At 43.7% G+C, this 24,045-nt stretch overlaps 1 protein-coding gene and 1 long non-coding RNA gene across 9 annotated transcripts in view; one reads left to right on the top strand and one right to left on the bottom strand.

Moving 5' to 3' along the window:
• The window catches only part of MEIS2 (Meis homeobox 2), a 211,628-nt gene that overhangs the window by 29,442 nt on the left and 158,141 nt on the right, over positions 1–24,045 (top strand). For all 8 annotated transcript variants that reach the window (XM_068253913.1, XM_068253912.1, XM_068253908.1 and 5 more), the window contains exon 7: positions 2,363–2,477. In XM_068253913.1, the coding sequence (XP_068110014.1) occupies positions 2,363–2,477 (115 nt within the window). The remainder of the gene's footprint in view (positions 1–2,362; positions 2,478–24,045) is intronic.
• LOC137532911 (uncharacterized) overlaps positions 1–24,045 on the bottom strand; it is a 156,271-nt gene that overhangs the window by 2,475 nt on the left and 129,751 nt on the right. The window lies entirely within an intron of this gene.

Raw genomic sequence — 24,045 nt, 5'->3', positions numbered from 1 at the left:
ACTAGAAGTAGCAGTGCAGTAACAAAACAGAACAGCAAACACATTATAAGTTTCCTGCACACTAACTCATGTTTGTCCCCAAAACATAGAAGATTAGATTAAAAAAACACTCGGGAAGATTTATACTTTATTTTTTACACTAACTGTCCCTCAGGGTAGCTCACAATCTCATAAATGTTTGTACCACAGGCTATGTTTGTACCACAGGCTATAAAAATGTTGAGGTGGTGGATAATTACCAGACCATTGTTTTGGGGGATTTGGGAGTATGCAAGAGTGCCCAGAAGAAACCAATGTAAACCTGGGCACAAGATTTAAACTCCATCCACACATATATGGCAGAATTTAAGCTGGAGACTTTAGTGTAGCAACATGTAAGTGCTACAACGTAACTTAGTGCAAACAGAGTGTAAAAATCCCACTTAGGGATCGTTTCCATTATACAACGCAGAGCCGTGTGCTCAGCACGGCTCTGCATTGCATGTGACTCCCTGGGGGATCGGCGCTTGCGGTCCCATTCATTATACGCTGCGGTTCGGCTGTGAATAGCAGCGCACGTATGGAAACATCAGAGAGTGCAGTCTGTGCACTCTCTGATGTCCCTGTGATCACATTTCCAAAAGCACGCCTGAAAGCGCTATATGGTAGCGAACCCTTAGGGCTCAAACCCACTAGCAGCATTTTCTAATCGCTAGTGATTTGAAAAGCTCTTGCTAATGCAATGCTATGGGTGATTTTTATAAGATCACATCGCTCAAGTGGGATCACACACATAGCATTACATTAGCAAGAGCTTTTCAAATTACAAGTGCTTAGAAATGGCTTAGTAATGTACTGCTAGTGGGTTCCAGGCCCAAAGGTCTTTCAAACAAACAAAATTCAGTGTGTGCAACATAAACTACTTTCTGCATATGTGTCTTTACTAAACTTTAAAGGAACCCACCCACAGTCCATCATTATTTTCCTATGTAGTCAGCTAAGGTTATGAAAAAGGGGCCTTATTGTAAATTTACTCATTAGCATTAAAGGAGTACTGTAAGGGTTAAAAAAAAGAGTTTAACTTACCTGGGGCTTCTACCGGCACCCCGCAGACGTCCTGTGCCTGCACCAGGACAAAATGATCCTCCGGTCTCCCGCCACCCACCGCGGCTCACTTCCAGTTTTTGCAACTTTAATGTTGCAAGCTACTGCACCTGCGCGGCCTTGGCCGTGCACATCATCACTCCCGCTGACATCGCTGGGAGCTTCCTGCGCAGGCGCAGTACGCCTAAAATAGGTAAAATTGCATGCAAAAAAAAACCCTGCAACCATGTTACTATTTTTCAGACATCGTAAATCGCGTGCAATGCATTTTTTGCGTTTTAGCATACGCAATGAATAGTAACAATAGGACTTCCTTCTTTGTAAAAATCGCATCAAAATGTTTTCCACATGTGCACGCCAATTCGCATACATGCATGTGCTATTTTGCATTCACATGCACATCTTGCATGCTTCTAGTGGAAACGTAGCCTAAAGGTGGCCACTAACGGTCCAATTTCTATCGAAAAATCGTTTGAGCGATCAGAAATTCTGATCGGATTGGTTGTAAATAATCTCCGTTGATGAGCACAATCGATTACGAACGATCATAAAAATAGTCGTCTGATTGGATTTTCGTCAAACCAAAATTTGGATTTTCTTGATGGTTGTGATAGATAGGAAACAAAGATTGGTTCGTTAATGGTGTAGTGAACGATTTTTCTTCCGGTCAGAATTATCTGATCGCTCAAATGATTTTTCGCTACAAATTGGATTGTTAGTGGCCACCTTTAGTATTTTGTAAGGATTTATTTTTCTTTTGAATTTTTTTTTTATATTTTTTCTTTTTCTTTTGATATCATTTGTAAAAACATAATTAGATGGAGTGGTTGCTCACACAAGAGGCTCTACTTTGTAATTCTGGTTCCTTTATCTCACCCTGCAGCCTCTAACGGTCCTTCTTGAACCTCCTCTTATGCTTTGTTTACCTGCCTAGGCATTTGGAAACATTGTTTTTTAATTCATAATTCTGACACCACGTGTCGTGTAGTGTTGACTCCTGTGAGGTGTGATTTTAGAGATTGTGTGAGAGAATTAGCAAAATAATATTCAGTTCAATATTTTTTTCTTACGTATATATGTCTTGAAATTTTTTTTATAAAAATTGTCATAGCTGCGTGTAAAGAATAGTAAGGAGTAGCAGTGTTCTTCCTGTTTTGTTGGGTGTTTCCGTTTTCTGTAGACGCTTACTCTTGTTGTTGGAACCTCTGCATTGAATAACTTACCTATCCCTTCGTTTTTTAATGGCTGCCCTCCTTCGCCGATGCGGCGCTCACATCAGAATCCGGCCTCATGGCGAGATCATGACGACGCAGTATCCACGCATTCTGCTGGAACGCCGGGACCCTCAAGTGGTGGGCATGCTTCACAGAGTGGGGACAACAGCAGTGAACAAGGTAGGACCCCATTTTTAATGTAAAATATGTAGAATGCTTATGCAGTGATTTACTGATTCTTACAATTCATTCTTGTAGCAGTAGAGTCTCCTCACTAGTAATATAACTGCAAAAGGGTCATTAATAAAGAGGTCAACTCACATGGACAGAAACTACCCAGAAAACGTACTTCATTTTTGTTGAGGAAAATGCAGACCATTCAGGCCAGCTCTATTTTGCAAAGATAAATGGCTATCTTTCAGCTTGCTTGCTAAGCTTTTATGTGTTTATAAACACAGACATTGTCATGATTGTCAAGTAATGAATTTTCCTGCAAAGTGAAAAATAACTTTTACTTTAATTATTTAAAACTTTCAAATACATTTGTGCACCATCCATCTACCTTTCAGATAATTGTATGGTGATGCATTGGGGCAGCTGTACGCACAATAGATTCTCAGTAGATACAGCCTGACAGGCCGCCTCGGCCGAGAATACCCTAGCGTGTGTACGGACCTTAAGATAGCATGAGCCCCAACATTAGATTCAGATAAAGAGCAGCTGGGAACAGAAAGTTGCAGGCACCCCAAATATTATGCATAAAAGAGCAGAAGGGAGAGTGGGTCTGTCTCAGTGGTGATCTATGTCAGTCACATGACTGTTGCCTCCACTGAAGAGGTGCCAGGGCACTTTTTGCTTTATGATAGGTGTTTGAGAACACCAGTTACTATTTTCTGGTATGGTGCAGCAGGATAGGCCACATGACTGTAGGTTGTGGACTCGCTTTAAATAAAGCCCTGTGTGTTCTATGGGGCCTGTATGGATTGTGTGGAATGTGTTTGTTGGATAGCTCTGTTCCTCTCTGTACATTGTGAACTCCTCCGTGACATCCTGCACTGTACAGAACCTGTCTGCTCTGTCAGGAATCTACCATTACTTGTAGCTGGAACATTCGAGCTGTGTGTGGAACTTCCCATTAGTGTGTTGCCTGCCATCTCTCAGGCCCTGAATGCTATGCAGCGGTTTATAGACAGAGGAGAGTGCACTAGGCCTCTAGCCTCTAACGTCATGCATTTCATAGAATTTTACTAGCTAGTTGTTAGAAGATGCGTGCTAGCAATATATGCAAGCTATCCTTGCACCAGGAGCAGCTTTCTAATTCTTCTTTTTTTCCCAGTCTGTATGATTTTCTTGATGTTTTTGATGTTTTTTTTATTGTATACTGTGATTGTACAACATTCAATTTTGTATCTTCTTAAAAAAATAGCACGTTATTTTTTATCACCAAAAGTGAACAAAACGTTTGATACCAATGCCTAACCTTGAAAGACAGCATTGTTGGCTTTTTACAGTGTACAAAGTGTAGTAAGCTGACTATACACATTACTACTGTTTGGTACTATATAGCACCAACATCTTCCATTGCACTGTACGGAGTATATAGTCTTGTAACTTATCTGTCCTTCAGAGAGGCTCACACTCTTAGGGCTGGTCCACACCTGCTTAAAGAAAACCTGAACTGAAAATTAAAAGTCAAAATAAACATACACAAGTCATACTTACCTCCTGTGTAGTCTACTACTCAATCTATTTTTTCTCCCCTGCGTCCTGTTTGTCCACCGTGATCAATGGAATTCTAGGTCCTCCATTTTGAAAATGGCCATTATCCCATAACAGCTTCCTGGTCAGCACACTGTTAAACTGTAACATCTACCACTTGAGCCATAGGGAAACATGGACACATCAGTTCTCCTCTCAGCTGTAACTGACAGCAACTGATATATAAATGACAGCAACTGATATATTTCAGTTCTGACAAAATGTTGTCAGAACTGGAAGGGATCACTGTAAGAAGAAAATGGTGAGCTTCTGAGAGGAACTGATGGCAAGGTAACTATGTAATGTTCGTTTGAAGTTACTTCATGTATTTATTTTAAATAATTTTACTCAGTACAGGTTCTCTTTAAAAATTTACCCTTTTACTGGCTAAGGCAAAATAACAGTTATAACTGTTTTAGTCTGATGAAGCAGGCTTAGACCCATGAAACGCGTTGCAAAATCTGGAGTTATGAATAAAGTGAATTTTTGCTGATTGACTGTTGTAAGTCTTCTTGGGGAGGGAAGTCCACCACTACCTCCTTTTTAAATATTTTATCCTAATCAGGCGCCTCTGTTAAAATATCTACTTGCTATCAAAGTCCACCCTTGGTGGAGGGGTGTTACCCCTTCTTCCGTCCTGTCTACAGAGAGCGTCTTTTAAACCCAAGTGGGGTTGGGTGACTTGGGTCTAATCCCCCCACCTTCTGTTACAGTGGTTGCCTTAGTGGTAACCCACCTTTGTGAGGACCTTTCCTTTGTTATTTTCATCTATCAGCGTTATTAACATACTGCAGTGCATTATCAAGGGCTATCGATTTTTCTTCCTTGTATCTTCCAGCCACAACAGCGTTACTTTAAGCAATTTCAGACACAGCTGTAGATCAGTTTTATCCAATTCAAAGTTTGTACAACAGTGCTTATCCTAGCAGCCGAGTATAAGAATTTGTAGTGATGGACAAGTGGTCGGTGGGTGGGAGGGGTGGCAGTGGAATTCTTTACCCTCAGGAACAGGTTTTGCTGAACTGCCCAGAGGGTTCACACACAGATCACACAGCAGATTCCAGCACATTATTCACACGCCAGTGCTGCAAGCTCTCTGTTTGTGTTATTATTCCGTTAAATATTTGTTGTAACCATGTACAAGCTCCACTTCTAGTCACTTGTCTGTGAGAGGCCCCAAACCGCCATCTATTATAAGCAGAAGTCAGCTGTGCGTCTCCTGGCTGCAGGCAGCCGGCTGCACTCCTACCCTGCTACGTTCTGCTCCATGAAAATACATTTTCAGGCAAAGCTATGGAAATTTGCAGCGAATGAGTAATTTCACTCTCTGAACCCACATCTCGCACGTTTACGGATAATACGTTCTACGGTTAGAGACGGGCAGATCTTCTGACAACTGTCTCTAATGCACTTTTATGGGGTTGTCAAATATTGTGCCACTGGGAGTTCTGCCTATCGTGCTGTTGCTCAGTGTCGTAGCCACGCAACAAATATAACCAAAACACTCTTTGTATCGCTGATGGTAGTAAAGCTGAACTCGAGGCCCACAGAAAAACAAATCTTTGCGTAGTCAGTAAAAAAAGTATTAAATGCCTTTTTTAAACTGAGAATTTCAGTTTTGCTAAGACGAAAAAGCAATGCTGCCACATTTTTAGGCAGTTAATACGCCACAGAGACGGCTGATGACATATTTGCAAATAAGTGTAATTTGCGCATACAGTTTGGAAAATCATAGCTGACCATAAATGGTGTGATTTGCACTTCAGACACAATTTTCATATACATTTAAAGCAATTGTGAAGCGATTCAAAAGCCGCATCTACACACGTAGATGCGCCCGCGATGCTCCTTATCAATCGAGCTGCTGATGCGGCTCGATTGATAAGATCCGACAGGACGGATCTTAGCACCGCCGATTCCCTGCTTGCTCCCCGCGAGGGGACAATGGCAGGGAATCGAGCGGCAGATAAGCGACGCGGCGCAGGGACGAGCGGGAATCGTGCGGGTATTGATTCCGAGCGGGGATGCGGCGGGCACGCGGAAGAGGCGATCCGGCCGCTAATCGAGCCGCCGGATCGCCACAATCTCTCCCCGTGTAGACGGGGCTTAAAAAAGATATATATACTTACCTATGGAGAGGGAAGGCTTTAGATCCCATAGAACCCTTCCCGGTGTCCTCATTACAACACTATCTCTGGTTTAAATTTGACACCTCCGGGAGCCCTTGCAAGGCTTTGGAAGCACTTGTGGCCCTGGCTGCTTCAGAAGATGGGCGTATTGCACATGCACAAGTGCTTCCAAAGCCTTACAAGGGTACCTGAAGGCGTATTCAACCAGTTGGTTGTACTTGCAACAGGGGTAATAGCACTGGAACAAGGACACGAGAGATGACTGGAAAGGCTCTTTAGGATCCAGAGCCTTCATTCTCCATAGGTGAGTATATACATTATTATTTTTTTTTAGATTCACATCACATTTACTTATTAGATCGTTATCATAAATTAATTATGCCTGAGGCCGGCTTTACACTGTAAACTGGTGTCAGCAGTGACACCACAGCAGTGTGTCACACCCGCCGCACCGCCAAAAACAGACCTTCAGGGTTGCCACCAACCAAGCAGGAAATGACACGCGCTTGCAGTCACTTCCTACTTAGAGGTATGCAGAAGTGCACAGAAGCGTAACCGCAGCAGGTCGCCGTGGATCCAGCACGGTAATGTAGTTCTGGACTAGCGTTAGATTTGGAACTTCAACGTGTGAAGTATGAACTTCCCCATAGGGTTTAATAGGCTGCAGTAGCAGTGCAGTGATTTGCCGCACCACGCCAGTGTGAAATGGCCCTAAACAATTTTATAAATTAGTAGTAATTAGTATTTTTACTTTTACAAAATGCTAAAGAAGGCTACCTGTTTCACAAGTTCATAGATCCTCAGCATTTGCTCACACCTATTCAGCCGGAAGCAAACAAGGGAAGATAGTGATTACTCTAAATTCTTACCTCCTGGCTGAATGACAGCCGATCATGGCATGAGAGACACACCTACTGTCTGAATGACAGCCTATCATGGCATGAGAGACACACCTCCTGGCTGAATGACAGCCTATCATGGCATGAGAGACACACCTCCTGGCTGAATGGCCTTTCATGGCATGATAGTCACACCTCCTGGCTGAATAGCCTATCATGGCATGATAGTCACACCTCCTGGCTGAATAGCCTATCATGACATGAGAGTCACCTCTCCTGGCTGAATAGCCTATCATGGCATGAGAGTCACCCCTCCTGGCTGAATAGCCTATCATGGCATGAGAGTCACACCTCCTGGCTGAATGACAGCCTATCATGGCATGAGAGTCACACCTCCTGGCTGAATAACCTGTCATGGCATGAGAGTCACACCTCATGGCTGAATGACAGCCTATCATGGCATGAGAGACACACCTCCTGGCTGAATGACAGCCTATTATGGCATGAGAGACACACCTCCTGGCTGAATAGCCTATCATGGCATGAGAGACACACCTCCTGGCTGAATGACAGCCTATCATGGCATGAGAGACACACCTCCTGGCTGAATGACAGCCTATTATGGCATGAGAGACACACCTCCTGGCTGAATAGCCTATCATGGCATGAGAGACACACCTCCTGGCTGAATGACAGCCTATCATGGCATGAGAGACACACCTCCTGGCTGAATGACAGCCTATTATGGCATGAGAGACACACCTCCTGGCTGAATGACAGCCTATCATGGCATGAGAGACACACCTCCTGGCTGAATGACAGCCTATCATGGCTTGAGAGTCACACCTCCTGGCTGAATGACAGCCTATCATGGCATGAGAGTCACACCTCCTGGCTGAATGACAGCCTATCATGGCATGAGAGACACACCTCCTGGCTGAATGACAGCCTATCATGGCTTGAGAGTCACACCTCCTGGCTGAATGACAGCCTATCATGGCATGAGAGTCACACCTCCTGGCTGAATAACAGCCTATCATGGCATGAGAGACACACCTCCTGGCTGAATGACAGCCTATCATGGCATGAGAGACACACCTCCTGGCTGAATATCCTATCATGGCATGAGAGACACACCTCCTAGCTGAATAGCCTATCATGGCATGAGACTAACTGGGAAGAGGTGGGAGGGATTGAGCAGACAGCTGGAGATTGCTGAGGAGAACATAGTCAGCTAAGAACTAGTACAGCAGATATTGTACAATTACTTTTTTGAAACTGCAACTGTTTTTTTGTATGTATAATTCATATAAATAAGTGTATTAAATTCATATAACTGTGCATAACTTTTGGCTTTAATAATGGCATTTTCTGTGTTTGCGGCTAAGTGCATTGGAATCAGGGACCCGTGCATTGTGCAAGAAAAGCAGAAAGTTGGTTGATTGTAAAGTGCAGCAAAAAAAACCGCAAACAGAAATGATTTGTGATTCCCTTGTGGCCCATTACATCTAATCTAATTACATTAGAAAGTGACAGGAAGTCCCATTTCTGATGTTTTCAAACTTCCTGCTTGTCAACTGGCAGGAAATCAACATGCAGGAAGTGGGAATATGGGAGGAATGGGACTTCACAGAGACAAAGCAATGGTATGCTTGTTTAGATTCCCATGTGTTGCAAATGGATTCATTGGTTTATTCATTTGATAGCATGAGATTAAAGTTGCCCAGGTGCTCAAGCCATAACTTAGCTTATATGCACTGCTCTCATAACCACTCCTGTGCAGTATAGCTGTGCTGCCAAGCTATGCCCACCCCAGCCACGACTTCATTACGCTGGTGTAATGAAGGCATCTTCATAAAGCACTCTAAAGAGTTAAGTCGTGTCACAGCAGTAGGAAAGTCCACATTTGGGCATAGACCGAATTCCAAGACAGGCTGGGACAGCAACTGTAGAGTGCTGAAATCACAGGCACCCCTTCACTGCTGAAACCAGTACTATAACCTAAGTGCAAACAGCTGTCTCTTTGTATATGTTCCATCTCACACTGTGAGCAGAATCTGTGTGCTCTGCTGCTGGAACCAGACTTCAGCTTTCATTGTTACATAATATTCTGCCTCATAGGAGATGTATTAAATATTGCATTCATGTTGGGAAGGCTAAAACAACATCATTTTATTGTGGAAATCAAAATGATCACCGCAACCTCGTATGCGCTCAAACGCAAGAAATCAAAGCAGTATGGGGCCCGGAAAGCTGGCATATTCAGTTTATCTACTTATTGATCATGTTTGTAAGAGATACATTTATTTATTTACATCTGGAGAACTGAATCCATGCGTGGCGTTCGTTTCCCCCCAGCATGGCAGGCATTTTAATGTGACAGCTGTGTGACACTTCAAGTGTATGGCAAGATCTGTGTTCTCAGTGACTGTTCCGAATGGACAAATGTCCGCTATTCCCCCTGATGCAGCAATGTTGGTATATCTAGTGTAGACAGGAAGGTGTTTTTTTCTGACATTTAGAAATCTTCCCATTTAAAGTTTAATTTGCATTTAAAAATATGTGTATGTATTGGTATGTATGTGCATGTGTGTGCCTATGTGTATATCTGTATATGTTTGTGTGTTTTTTGTGTATATGCAAGAAGGTTTGAGTCAGGATGATACCATTTATTGGCTAACTTAAAAGAATAAGAGTGAGCAAGCTTTCGACTGTGCAGCTGTTGGAGCAGACAGATGTGTGTGTATGTGTGTGTGTGTGTATATGTGTATGTGTGTGCTTACGTTTTTTTGTGTGTTTGTTTTTTGGGGGGGATTTAAAGGATACCCAAAGTAACGTGTGACGTGATGAGACAGACATGGGTATGTGCAGTGCCAAGCACACTAATAACTAGGCTGTGTTCCTTTTTTTCTTTCCCTGCCTGAAATAATTAAATATCAGGTATGTAAGTTGCTGACTCAGTCCTGACTCAGACAGGAAGTGACTACAGTGTGACCCTCACTGATAAAAAATTCCAACTATAAAACACTTTCCTAGCAAAAAATGGCTTCTGAGAGCAGGAAAGAGATAAAAATGGTCAATAGTTTATAGATTTTAGCTCTGGCATACTTCAATGAATGTGTCATTGAGCAAAAACAATACAATTGTTAAAACTTAAAAAGTAGATTTAAACATAAAATAAAACTGTGGAATATCTTAAAAAGTCATTTTTAGGAGAAGGAAGATACAATTGTTTATCTCATTCGCTTATTTTCACTTCCGGTGTCCTTTAAAGCTAGACTCCTGACACACACACAGGGACGTAACAACAAATCATGGGGGCCCCAGAAAAACTTTGATGGGGCCCCCCAAGTTCACACCCTATCCCTTGCCTACCCCTAGTGACCCTCTCAGCCCGGGGGCCCATATTGCAGGGGTCATAAAACAAGTGTGCATCATAATCTTCACACCCATAACAAGTGTAGCCGCAGAAACACCTGATCTGAAGGATGAGCCCCTTTATTGGAGTAGGGGAAGGTTAGTATGGCCCCCTCACAGCTCTGGGCAGCCCTGCAATTGCAGAGACAGCTACCCTGTAGTTACAACCCTAGACACACATATGATTCTACATTTCAAATGTGGCAGCTATTTGCGCTGTAACAAACTCAAGTATACCCAAAGAATCTCTGTGGTTTTTTTTTCTTCAACTAAAGCTATGTACATATGCAGGATTATTGTTGCCCGAACCAGTGGTTCTTGATCACTCTGTTCAACTGTGATCACTGTACAGACATGCTGCTTGGCTATCAGCCAACGAGCGTATCCTGCCCTGTGGAAGAAGTCTAGCAAGGCACTGCCATGGAAACAACAACAGTGGTCAGCCAAGAATTTCCTGCCTTGGCCAGTCACTGGAATGTTTGGCATCAATGCCGGGGAACACTTGTACACTCATCCTAGGCAGTTTGGGTAACAAAAATATAGCATGTTAGCATAGCTTGAGCACACGGCGTAGTGCTGGAACAGCTTATCTAAACTAGATAATTTATTCCTTGCAAGACTCTTGTGTGTCTTGTGTAGAGCTGCAGGCAGCCCCTGTAGTAGCAGAGTGATGATGTCACAGCATTAGGTTTCCCTGGACTCTTAATATGCAGATACATTACATTGTGACAGACTGACTTTCAGAAGGTTTAGTTGAGGCAACTTTTTTTTTAAAGTCTTAAATAAAAACAGGCCCTGATTTTCTAGAATTTTCTCCTAAGTTTTCTCGCCGAATACGAATATATTTTCATACCTTGTTGTCAATAAAATAATTTTTCAGCCCTTAGAGACATCATTCTTCTGTAAACTAAAACTTTGTCCAAAGCATTCTGTCACCTTCAAATGAATTGAAAGAATAAAATAGACGATGGAGCATAGTGGTCTGTACACGCAGATAAGCACCCAATATAACAAGTTAGAACTCTTTACTGACAAAAACGTGCAGAGATAAATCATACGCCACCATCAGGTAATGCAGCTTACATAGAACAGAGGGAGACACAGAATGAATACAGGAAGTAACAATACCATAGAGATCATCGCATCACTTTACAGTGACATCTTGTGGTTGCTTTACTATACTGCAGTTTAGGTTATAGTGTTGTTAAACCCAACAATAGAAAGTGCCCCAATTCTGACTGTATTCTTGATTATATTGTGTATATAGTCTTAGGTGGTGCATTTATTAACTCACTGGAGTCCTCAAAAGAAACAAAATATCTAATTTGTTAGAAAACCACTTACCTCTGCAAGCTGGAACCTTACGTGGCATGGCAGTTACTAATGCATGCTCTCCCGGCTAAAAGTGAATGATAGGCCAAACACCAGACTGGCATCTAGTTATGCAGCTAATAAACTGAGATTGTATCGGCTGGTGGAATTTTGTAAAGCTATAAAGCTCCTGTAGGATACTTAGATTGCTACCTGGAAATGGATCACGCTATTAACTAAACACAAGAAAGCTATTATCACTGTATAAACATGGTACTTCTGTCCGTGTGACAATAACAGTTACTACATTGAAGCTTGAGGCAACTGTTTTCCAATTATCATACCTGGCAACATAACTCCTTGTTTACAGGATAGTTGTACATAAAAAGGCTGATTTACTTAAAGGGGAACTGAAGAGAGAGGTATATGGAGGCTGTCATGTTTATTTCCTTTTAGACAATACCAGTTGCCTGGCAGCCCTGCTGATCCTCTGCCTCTAATACTATTATCCATAGCCCCTGAACAAGCATGCAGCAGATCAGGTGTTTCAGTGGTTCAGACTTATAAGTCTGATCTGACAAGACTAGCTGCATGCTTGTTTCTGGTTTTAATCAGATACTACTGCAGAGAAATAGACCAGCAGGGCTGCCAGGCAACTGGTATTGATTAAAAGGAAATAAACATGACAGCCTCCATATACCTCTCTCTTCAGTTCCCCTTTAAGGAGATGCATTATTATTATTTAGTATTTATATAGTGTCGCTATCTTCCGCAGAGCTGTATAGAGTATATTATCTTGTCACTTAACTGTCCCTCAGAGGGGCTCACAATTGAATCCCTACTATAGTCATATGTCTATATCATAGTATAGGGACAATTTAGGGGGAAGCCATTTAACTTATCTGTATGTTTTTGGGATGTGGGAGGAAATCAGAATGCCTGGGGGAATCCCATGCAAACATGGCGAGAACATACAAACCATGTGCAGATAGTGCCCTGGCTGGGATTGGAACCAGGGACCCAGTGCTGCAAGGCGAGAGTGCTATCCACTACACCACAGGGCTGCTGCATGTTGAAGAGTAAATGTTCACCTCAAGCATCCTATCACGTACACAGAATTTCCTGTTGTTTAATTCTCTCATGCGTGATTGGATGTGACCCTTGCCGGATTATCTGCTTTAAAAAGCATCTCTAGTCAACAGCTAGAATCCGTCAGTGACTCAGAGCTTGGCAACTCTCGGCCAGACTCAGATTGAATGCCATTCATAAAATAAAGCTAGCTATAAACATCAGAAGGTGGTTGAATGTACAGCGACAATATGAACACGTAAAGATGTCTTTTGAACCAGATTCAAATGGAATAACAGCCAGTGGAGACACAAAGAGCTATACAAATCTGACATGCATCCAAACTCTTCTGCACAATGCTACAAAAAATTGAGTAGTATTGGCTGAACCTTCACATCATCATACCATTCATGATTATGCTATGGAGATGTGAAGAGAAGCTATGAGCCAGCTTATCTCCAGGACAAAATACATCACATGTGACTTTCCATACTAGGCATCCCTGCTACATAAGCAGTAGGCTGAGGTCGGGAGCAGGGCCAGGATACAGTCCTCTGACTCCCAAGGCAGAGATGCTAAGGTGCACCCTCCATCATGCCTCAATTGTTTGCTCAAACCCCAGATGCCCCCAACCTTCAACCACTAAAGGACCATGGCATTTTTCATTGATCAGGTTTGAGGCAGGGCGATCAGACTTCCCCCCTTTTTCCCCCACTAGGGGGATGTCCTTCTGGGGGAGTCTGATCGCCGCCGCTCTGTGTGGCCGAGCGGGGGGGATGGGGGGGCGGGGGCTCCTCAAAGCCCCACTCCGCAGAGCTATTCCCCCCTCCAAATGGAGAGAAGAAACTGGAGCGCCTATCTGGTGCATTAACGTTTTATTTAAGAACATAAGCGCATTCAAATTACACTTACAGTGTGTAAAGGAAGATAAGGCGTTTTTCAAGGCCTGCCGACAGCTCCTCTCCTAGCTCTCTCGCTTGGCCAGGGTGAGAAGCGCGATGGTGCGATGTGGAGCGGGGTCTGGTGGGCGGGGCCTTGTCACGCCGATGCCGTCTGACGTCACTACGCGTTTCGGCGTTTGACCATGCCTTCGTCAGGTCTATTCCCCCCTCCCTCTCCTTCCCTCCCTCCCCTTCACTCCATGGGCGGCACAGGACGGCGATCAGTCCTGTACCGCAGATGCCAGCGATCCCCGGCCAATCAGAGGCCGGGGATCGCCGATCTCCTTTACGGCGCTGCTGCGACAGCAGTGCCGTAGGATGTAAACACAGGATTTCTTCCCCGCATGTTTACATTTAGCCTGCAAGCCGTGATCAGAGGCTCGCAGGCTGTTCACAGAGACACCCTCCGTGAACTGACATGGAACGGCCGCTCGTGTTTCCATGGAAACCCACAAACGACCAGCCGCTGCCTATCGGCGTTAGGCGGTCGTTATGTTAGTTGCTCAAGCTGATATTGAGAAGTGATCCTCCTTTTCAATTGGGCCCTATTTGAAGCCTCCCCCCCTTCCTCCTGATCACCTATATACAGGATTACATCTAAATGGCGACAGCCTGCCTTTGATGCCACTAGGAGATGAGAGCGCAGTCGTGCTGTGCAAGACTGCTCACGCCACTACTTTGCAGTGGTTCCCAGCTGAGGCTCCGCTACTCCAAATGCACTCCTTTAACCTCACCATTTGCTGGTGCCTCTCTTCCCTCTACCTCAGCCCAGCACTGGTGTGAGGGACCGGCTAGACTTCCAAACTAGTAAGTCGAATCAAACTCCTGGTCCATCTGGGTTCCAGATAGCAATAAGTGCAACATTGGTTTTTTAAGGCCCATACACACGCCATACATTTTTCTGTAGTTGTGAGGCAACGACAAACAGACAAGAGACAGCAACATATTTATGGCAGAGACAATTCAAGTTCGTGACAGTTGTACACACGTAACAACAGAAAGAGTGAAGAAGCGATGGAAGCTGTCTGCCACAGAATACGTATAGTAGTAGTACTATGGTAGCGACTCTGCTATCTGTAGAAGACTTTCATACACACGACAGGACACCAACAGTCTAAGTGACGGTTTGTAAGTCAAAAGTCACAAGCAATTCACCAGTTGAATCACTCAAACATGGCTGTGTCTGCAGACAGTCTGCTGACAGTCTTTGTTTTTTGCAACGTACACATGAACAGTCTCACAAACCGTCCCTCATCACGTGTCTGTACGATATTTGTATGCCGTGTGTATGGGCCTTTAGTTGTGCAGAAATCCACTGTAGCACTTGGGAGGGAGGCAAAACCCAGGAAGATGGAGACAGCATGTGGACAATAGGAAGCCAGTTCTGCTGTAGGATGGATGAGTAAGGCCCCATTCACACTTGCGGTTGTTTGCCAAACGGACCGGATGACCTGACCGGATCCAGACCGGATCCGGATCGGAACCGTACGGTTCTGATCCGGATCCGGTCAGGTTGCATCAGGTGTTCATCAGGATGCGATCCGGATCCGTTTGGCAAAAGTAACGTAAAAAACAAAAAAAATGTTGGGGTCTGGGAGGTCAGCAGAAGGGGGACCTGTGGAATCAGGCCCTCTGCTGTTTAGCACTCACCTCCACCTGCGACATGCTGCCAACATCTCCGGATTCGGATCCAGCTGTGCTGCTCCACTCCAAAATGCTTGCCCACGTGTCCCCATCCAATATCGCCGCAACAATCCGCATAGGAAGTGGGGTAGAACATCCGGATTTCTCAGCCAGTGTGTTGTGCGCTCTCCGGTTCCCATTGGTTTGTATTGGCCGGATGGTGCAGTCCGGCTCCGCCCCGGATACGGCTGCCGGAGGAGCCGGATCAAAAAATAGCGCATGTTGGAACGGAGGCCGGAGGCCGGATCCGGCCCGGATCCGGTCCGGCTCCGGTCCGGCAGAACGGACGCATGTGAACGGACGCATAGGCTTTCATTGCTATGCCGTGCGTCCGTTCCGTCCGTTCTGCAAGCGGTGCGGCTCCGGCACGGCGATTCCGGACGGCCACCGCTAATGTGAACCGGGCCTAATGCTACCCCTGATATTAAGATTTAAATATCCTAATATCTCATATACTAGGGTATCCATCCTTCAGAAGCAGGGACAGCCATATTAACCCAGGAAAAAAAACACATATATAAGTAGATAAATACTTGATCTACTTATATAACATATATATTGTACTGTCCACATTTTTATTTCACTGAATCTGCCTAAATAAAGAGAAAACCGTTTCAGGCATTTTACATTTTTACTTTTTTTTTCTCCTAGAAACTGCACTGTCATATCTAGCTTGCTTTGTAAACACATGTAAGCACAGCATAGATCCTATTTCAGCAGCTCACTGAACTGCCCTCAGCCAATTAGTGAGGTGCAGGAATGTGGGAGGGGACATTACAAGCTTCCCTCTTCTCAGCTATGTACCAAATAGAGCCAGACTGACTGAGATAAGATTTATTACAGCAGAAACATTTCTGATTAGATTGGAATTCTTGTAATGCAGGGTCAGGTTGCAGGCTGCCTAATAAACACAGAGCAGTGGATAAAGGGAATTTGATTTTTTGGCTGACAACCCCGCTTTAAGTAGTGGATCCTACATATGGACTATAAAGAAGTATTGGCTGGAGTTAGACCTTTTATTTTACATCTACTGATAAAGCTCTATGTAGTCACATGTAACCATACTTTATTGTGGCATAGTATAATCTTACACTAATTCTGCTGCATTTTTTATCATTTGGTTTTCTGCAGGTCCCTTATCTCTATCAATATAAAGTCACAGCAACCTATAGAAAGTTTTCCTTAAATAGGCTTTTAAAGTAAAATGCAGGCGAGTGAAACATTCTCCAATTCTATATGTTAAGTTACTTGGAAACCACGGTGTTGTGAAAACACAGATCCTTTTCACTGCAGTTTTTTTTTTTCCTCTTTGTGGAAGAAGAATTCTCTTGACGCCTGTTAGACCTTAATTTAAAGGTATAATTAAACTTGAATGTAGCCTCATAAACAAAAGATAAACAATAAAGCAGCCACATTCCCTGCTGCTTCATCGCTTTGTCAGCCAGCTGTTTTTGGCCTAGTGATTTTTGCTCCGTGCGCTGTGGCGTGCTTCAGTTCCATGGACACAGGTCAGGAGACCGGCGTTCCTGCTCACAACGCTTTCACAAGCCGTTTTCATCACTTGAGATTATTAAATTCCTCCGAATGTAAAGGATGCGGCCTGGCAGGGGATTGTCATCAGCCTAACATGAGATTTCAACATGATATTTCTGGCTTAATTGGTCATTTTCTTTTGTTGTGTTTGTCGAAGTTGTGAGCTGGGCGGAGGGGAGTAGACTAATGGTATTAAAAATAAAGTGTTCTTTGACCCTGAAAATGACTAGTAGATAACAACATAATAGGCGGTGCAGTACAGTCATATTCCTGCACAGGTCTTAGTTCTCTGTTATGGCTTGCGAAAGCCAGCTTTGTATTTAATTACTTTCATATTTCAGTTTGTAAAAAAAAAAAAAAAAAAGCTGTTTTGAAAAAGCTTTCAGTATTCCACTGTTACTTTAAATACATTTCCATTGTTCAAGGAGTATGGGAATAACTTATAGAGCCAGGTCTATAGTTTTGTTTTAAGTTTTTAAAGAGACACTGAAGCGAAAAAAAAACTATGATATTATGATTTGTATGTGTAGTACAGCTAAGAAATAAAACATTAAGATCAGATACATCAGTCTAAGGGCCCGTTCACACTGCACGCGTTTCCATATGCGTTTTGGAAACGCGTGCGGGGGGGCCGACACGCAGGACATCAGACATTGCATAGAGTGCAATGTCTGATGTTTACACAGCATGCGTTCCGGACCTGTGCGGTCCGGGAACGCATGCTGCACGCAGATTTTACAAAAACGCGCGGCTGTCCCATTCACTTTTCAGTGATGGGATCAGCCACGCAACGCATACGAACGCGGATGGCGTGCGTTCGTACGCGTTGCGGTCCGCATGCGTTGCGGTCCGCACTTTGTAGTCTGAACGGGCCCTAATTGTTTCCAGTACAGGAAAGGTGGCCATACACTGGCCCGATTTGCACCCGTTTCGACAGCAGATTCGATCACTGGGATCGAATCTGCTGCCAATCGTTCACGCTACACGCCGAATTTTGATCCATTCTGTCCGATCCCGTCGATCGCGCCGTGCGGAAAATAACCGCCGATCGCCCGCGGGTAAAGAGCGCATCGCTAGCGGCGTTCGAGTGCCCGACGACCGACGCAATAGAGCCGCATACATTACCTGCTCCGCCGGCGCGACTCCCTGGTCTCCGCTCTTCTCCCTCTCCGCTCTGGTTTGCTCTGGTCTTTGGCATGCTTCCCTTCTTCCTGTCCCGGCAGGAAGATTAAACAGTAGAGGGCGCTCTCCTGTTTAAACTTCCCCCAGACAGGAAGAAGGGAAGCATGTCGGAGACCAGAGCAGACCAGAGCGGAGACGGAGAAGAAGAGCGGTGACCGGGGGCAGTCGCACCAACGGAGCAGGTAATGTATGCGGACGGGGGGAGCGGCGGCAGCACCACCACAACAGATTGTGAACAGTTTCAGGCTGAAATCGGTTTACAATCTGTTTGCAGTAAAGGTAGCCATACGATCCCTCTCTGATCAGATTCGATCAGATAGGGATCTGTCTGTTGGTCGAATCTGATGGCAAATCGACCAGTGTAAGGCTACCTGAAGAGTTGAGAAACTCCAGTTGTTATCTCTATGCAAACAAGCCATTAAGCTCTCCGACTAAGTTAGTCGTGGAGAGGGCAGTTATCTGACTTTTATTATCTCAACTGTTCCTGGACTATTTACTTTTCCTCTGCTAGAGGAGAGTTCATTACTTCACAGACTGCTCTGAAAGACTAATTTTGAATGCTGAGTGTTGTGTAATGTACACGTATTATAGAATGATGCAATGTTAGAAAAAACACTATATACCTGAAAATAAAAGTATGAGAATATTTTCTTTGCTGCTAATCTTCTAGTAATTATTCATAGTACACAACCAATTCACTATATCATATTTTTTTTTTTCGCTTCAGTGTCTCTTTAAATAAAGTAGAGAAGGTTTGGTGTTGTCATGTTTTTATTGCTGATTGTATTTCCACTGTCCACTGTGATTTTCTATGATATTTCCCTAAATTCCTGGTGGCCAGCAATCAGCAAAGTGCTGCTACTAATGTATCCTTAAAGGGATACTGTAGGGGGGTCGGGGGAAAATGAGCTGAACTTACCCGGGGCTTCTAATGGTCCCCCGCAGACATCCTGTGTTGGTGCAGCCACTCACCGATGCTCCGGCCCCGCCTCCAGTTCACTTCTGGAATTTCTGACTTTAAAGTCAGAAAACCACTGCGCCTGCACGCCCGTGTCCTTGCTCCCGCTGATGTCACCAGGAGTGTACTGCGCAGACACAGACCATACTGGGCCTGCGCTGTGCGCTCTTGATGACATCAGAGGGATCGAGGACACGGCAACGCAGGCGCAGTGGTTTTCAGACTTTAAAGTCTGAAATTCCAGAAGTGAACCGGAGGCGGGGCCTGGAGCATCGGTGAGTGGCTGCGCCAACACAGGATGTCTGCGGGGGACCGTTAGAAGCCCCAGGTAAGTTCAACTCATTTTCCCCTGACCCCCCTACAGTATCCCTTTAAGGATACATTCACACTGCAGCGGTTGCGCTTTCGATTAATCGCAAACGCACTGCATGCAGCATTTCGGGGGCAAATGCGCTGTGATTTTCGTTCTATTGAACGGGAATCACAAGCGCAAATTGAGCTGAATCGCAACATTTTGCCTGCAAATCGCGGAGCTGAACGCGATCGCGGGCATAGTGCAGAGTGTGAACCGGCCCTTTTGAGGAGATCCAGGAAGCTCATCTTTGTGAAATGTCCGGATGTCTCTGGAATAGGAAGTGGGGTGAGATCACCCAAACAGGACCCAGAAAGTAATACAACCCTAATCTATATCGAATCTATCTCATCATCTAATGTCCCTTCATACAACACTATGCAACACGTATCCTGACCAGAATGTGAACCTTGGACATTACCTCTAAAAACTGCTAACCACTTAGCCACCATTGTCGGACATTAAATTCTAGCAACCCAACAGGAAAGAAAATAATTAAATGTACAGTTGGGTTGGTTTACATCCAGAGATTCTGGAAAGCTATAGGTTGTCTAGAGAAGCCAATCAATTTCCTTTGCCCAGCTTATTAGAACTGAACCTATATGTTATTTGACCATGCTGGGAGTGCAGGATTCTGTACTGTGTTTACCCATCATATAAGCTGCAGCCACAAATCATTTCTTTATACAGGTTACAGGAGCTTTTGGCAGCTGCTCTAATTCTAGCCCTGATTATGTAAAAGCACAGAATCTGACTGGAAAATGTTTTTATCTTGCTTTTAGTACTTTCTCCTCTACTACCTCTGGTTCATTGTATGTGTCAGTACACTGCTTAGGGATGCTATATGGGAGATGTGATGCATTTGCTGACAGTGATAAAGAAAGAAAACCTGTACTGACATGTATGTGATTTCTATGAATGTAATACCAACTATGGCAGCATTGTAGTGTTGTTGTGCTGTCCTCATTGCAGGGCAGCATGGTGGCTGTCTGGGGGCAACCAAATGTCCTGGATTGTGCATCCAGCTAGGGTTACTTTCTGCTGCAGGACAATCATGGCTTCCTTTTCTTTGTGGTTTCCTCCTACAAACCAAAAATGCATTGGTAGGTTGATCAGGCAGCCAAGACCTCCAGCATTTTAATATCATGTGCAGTAGGGTTAATGTGTTTTTGAGTGTAAGCTCTTAATCATGTTCACAAACTAAAACTTGGCCCTACGGCATGATAGGGATATTTGATTGTAAGTCTTCTTGAGAAATAGAAAATTACATGCAAATGGTTCAATGTTGTCAGTAAATTGATGCGGAAAAAGCACACCAGCATATAAATGTATCAAATAAATACGACATGTATTAAAGGACAACTGTAGTAAGAGGTATATGGAGGCTGCCATGTCTTGCTGATCCTCTGCCTCTAATATTTTTAGCCATAGACCCTGAACAAGCATGCAGCAGATCAGGTGTTTCTGACGTTAATTGTCAGACCTGACAAGATTAGCTGCATGCTTGTTTCTGGTGTGATTCAGACACTGCTGCAGCCAAATAGATCAGCAGGGCTGACAGGCAACAGGTATTGCTTAAAAGAAAATAAATATGACAGCCTCCATTTACCTGTCACTACAGTTGTCCTTTACAATGGCTGATCACTGGTCTAAATGAGGCCTCACAATAAACAGGCCTTCCTAGAGGTGAATTTTAAGACATTTCAATACCCATCTTGCAGCTTTGCTATTAGTTTTACATAGTTGTCAATCTTTTGGTCTTAATCAGTTGTTATTTCTCCCTCTCGATAAATCCATTTTGTTTAATGAGCGCAACTAGCAGCTGCTAAATATGTGTTAAGCTGTTGCAGCCAATCAGAAATGGTCTCTCAGTACTTTAATTACAGTTGCTTGCACTGATCACTGTGGTTTTACTGCACTGCATGTAAAGCCCAATCCTGCAATAAACAGCACTGCAATGAGGGCTATAGCTGAAAAGAAGGAACGTTGACTTTAGAATTTTCGATGCCAGTGATTACTTAAAGACAAAAAGACTTTCCAGCCCGTGTGAACCCACTGATTGGATGCTCTCTGTCTCTCTTTTTTTCTCATCTGCTGAGAGGCAGCTTCAGGCACCCACTACCATGCAGCTTGTTTTCATGTGGTTCCATGTACATAATCATTGATACTCCCCTGGTGCTGATCTTTCTAGTAGAGCGGACGCTCTGATAGTTTCCCCGGGTGGGGTCTGTTACTAAAAGCTGAGAATAGATGCATTAAAGGCGGAGGGAGACTTTCATGATCCCATTAGCATAAGAGAGGGTAAATTATTCATGCCGAGTGAGAGTTCATGGGTTGGGGGGGTGGGAGTATGGTTAATGCACAATGTTTTCAGATCTATCACTCTCTGCTTGGGCTCCTAGATTTACGGGATTACTCCTATGACTGCTCCAAGCTGGTCTATGTCCCTCAGCTATCAAACCTCCCAGCAGACATGTCTGGCCTGCATCCAGCAGGTGATAAAACCATCATCAACTGAGAATTGCGTTGATGTGTCCATATAGATATATGTATATGGTACTTTGCTCTGCCTTTGCCATACGTATTTGATGATGGTTGTAGTTTCATAAGAAAAGAGGCATGGGTTTCCTAACCCAAAAATGTGGGACAGGAGCATTGACTGTAGGGCGGCGGTTCGCAACCTTTTCCATATTGAGAAGCTTTTCACAACTTTCTAAATTACTATCTATAAATACTAAATAATAATAAAATTGTACATACATTTTAAAAAAGTACAACTGTGGTTTAATAAATTCTGAGAATTAAAAGAAGCTCTCTTTAACTGTCAGCACTGCCCAGTGGTTGAGATCCATTGATTTGGTCAATACATGAATAGTTTTTGATGTTGTTTACGAGTACAAATATAAGGAAAATCATATTACACAGTGAGTCTTGTGTACTAAAACTAGGAATGGTCATGACAATAATTCCAAGTTGACACAAATTGATAATTTATGCAGCTCAGGCAGGGGCAAAACAAATACTGTATCTACTGCAATTCATTGGTGCATTTCCCAAGCTGCATAAAATGCGAGATTCCCTTGCTCCTCTGTTCAGCAGCACTATGGTCATGTGACAGTCACCTGACCATACTGCTGTTTAATAGGGGAGGAAACAGCAGTGTGGAGGCCGAGCGAAGGGGAGGGTTGGAGTTACAGAACAGATAACTAACTATGTTGCTCACAGCCAGCCTGTTCCAGTACGTACTCTACATAGTAGGCATCAGATGTACCTTGGGATGCATGTTTGACATGCTTGCTTTATCCAGTAATGTATCAACACTGCCTTGCACCTGCCTCAAAGTCTGCAAAAAAAAAGATCAGTTGGTAGTCCTTGGGTCCAGAGGTATTATTATTATTTAGTATATACTGTAGTGCAGACATCTTCCACAGTGCTGTACAGAGTACATAGTTTTGTTACTTAACTAGAGACTCACAATCTAACCATAGTCTAGGGCTGGTTTATAGAACAGGGGTAATTAGCTCAAGTTTTCAAGAGGCAGCAGTATTTTGTGGTTTTTATTTCTCATATCAGACTCAGAGGAGAAGAGAGAATTCAGTGGTATTATTTCACACAAGTTACTAAATAATGCTACTTTTCCCCTATCTAAAAGTACAAAAACAATGCGTTGAAAGTCAGCCACCGCTGCTGCAGAGCATCTAAACAAACATCAAAATTATTTGTATATATACACAGTTAAGTAATGGACAACCACCAAGATTTTGTGGTGTGGTCTAAAAAGGAACCTAAAAGCTTTATACAAAAAGCACTTCTTTTATGTTCCAGTAAGCCAAGCATGCAGCAAAAATCACTGGTTTGTAACGTACATTAAGGCATTGTACGCTGAAACAGCGGTATACAAGCTGGAATAAATGACTCTTAAAAATGAAAGGTATAGGTGTACTATAAACTAGCAGTTCTGGATGCATGCTTGGCCTAGCAGGACAAACAGGAATGACTTGCATGGTTCCACGTACTGATCTGAAGGGATGCCTTATGGTCTTGCTTTTCACCTTCTACTGTATATTTCCTATAACAGTGACAATTCATAAAGATGGAAGTTTGTGGTAGAGATCTCTGACCTCCTACCGTCCTTTTATGCCCACCCACAATTGTTGCATTCATATGGTGCTTGCACATCACAGTCTGTACCAACTGATCCTGGCCTAGCCAGCAACCTGATCCAAGTCATCTGCTGTCTGATGTTAAGATGCGTTGGTTTTTAACCACACAGTTGGCAACTACTGAAAAACTACCAGTGTTGACTGTTGTGCAAGCTTTCTCTCAGTTACACTGTCAGGCAAGGCAACGACTTAGCGGTTGCTCAATGACTAGCTGCTTGGGAATTGGTCCCTTTGCACCACTCTGTGCATTTATGGGTGCCTTGACTATCAAGTTTAAGAATTTTTCTGGCACTCTTTCAGGCAAGCTAATCTTTCCTAATTTGTGCTTTTGAATATTGGTGGTTGATTTTAAGCGGGTTATCTCTGCTACCTTAGTTGGAAATGGATAGAATTGTGCTTATAAACCTCCCGGTA

This window comes from Hyperolius riggenbachi, chromosome 9 (assembly GCF_040937935.1).
Source record: "Hyperolius riggenbachi isolate aHypRig1 chromosome 9, aHypRig1.pri, whole genome shotgun sequence".
In the NCBI taxonomy this organism is placed as follows: domain Eukaryota; kingdom Metazoa; phylum Chordata; class Amphibia; order Anura; family Hyperoliidae; genus Hyperolius; species Hyperolius riggenbachi.
Note: the sequence above shows the minus strand (reverse complement) of the source record. Positions and strands in the feature narration are given on the sequence as shown.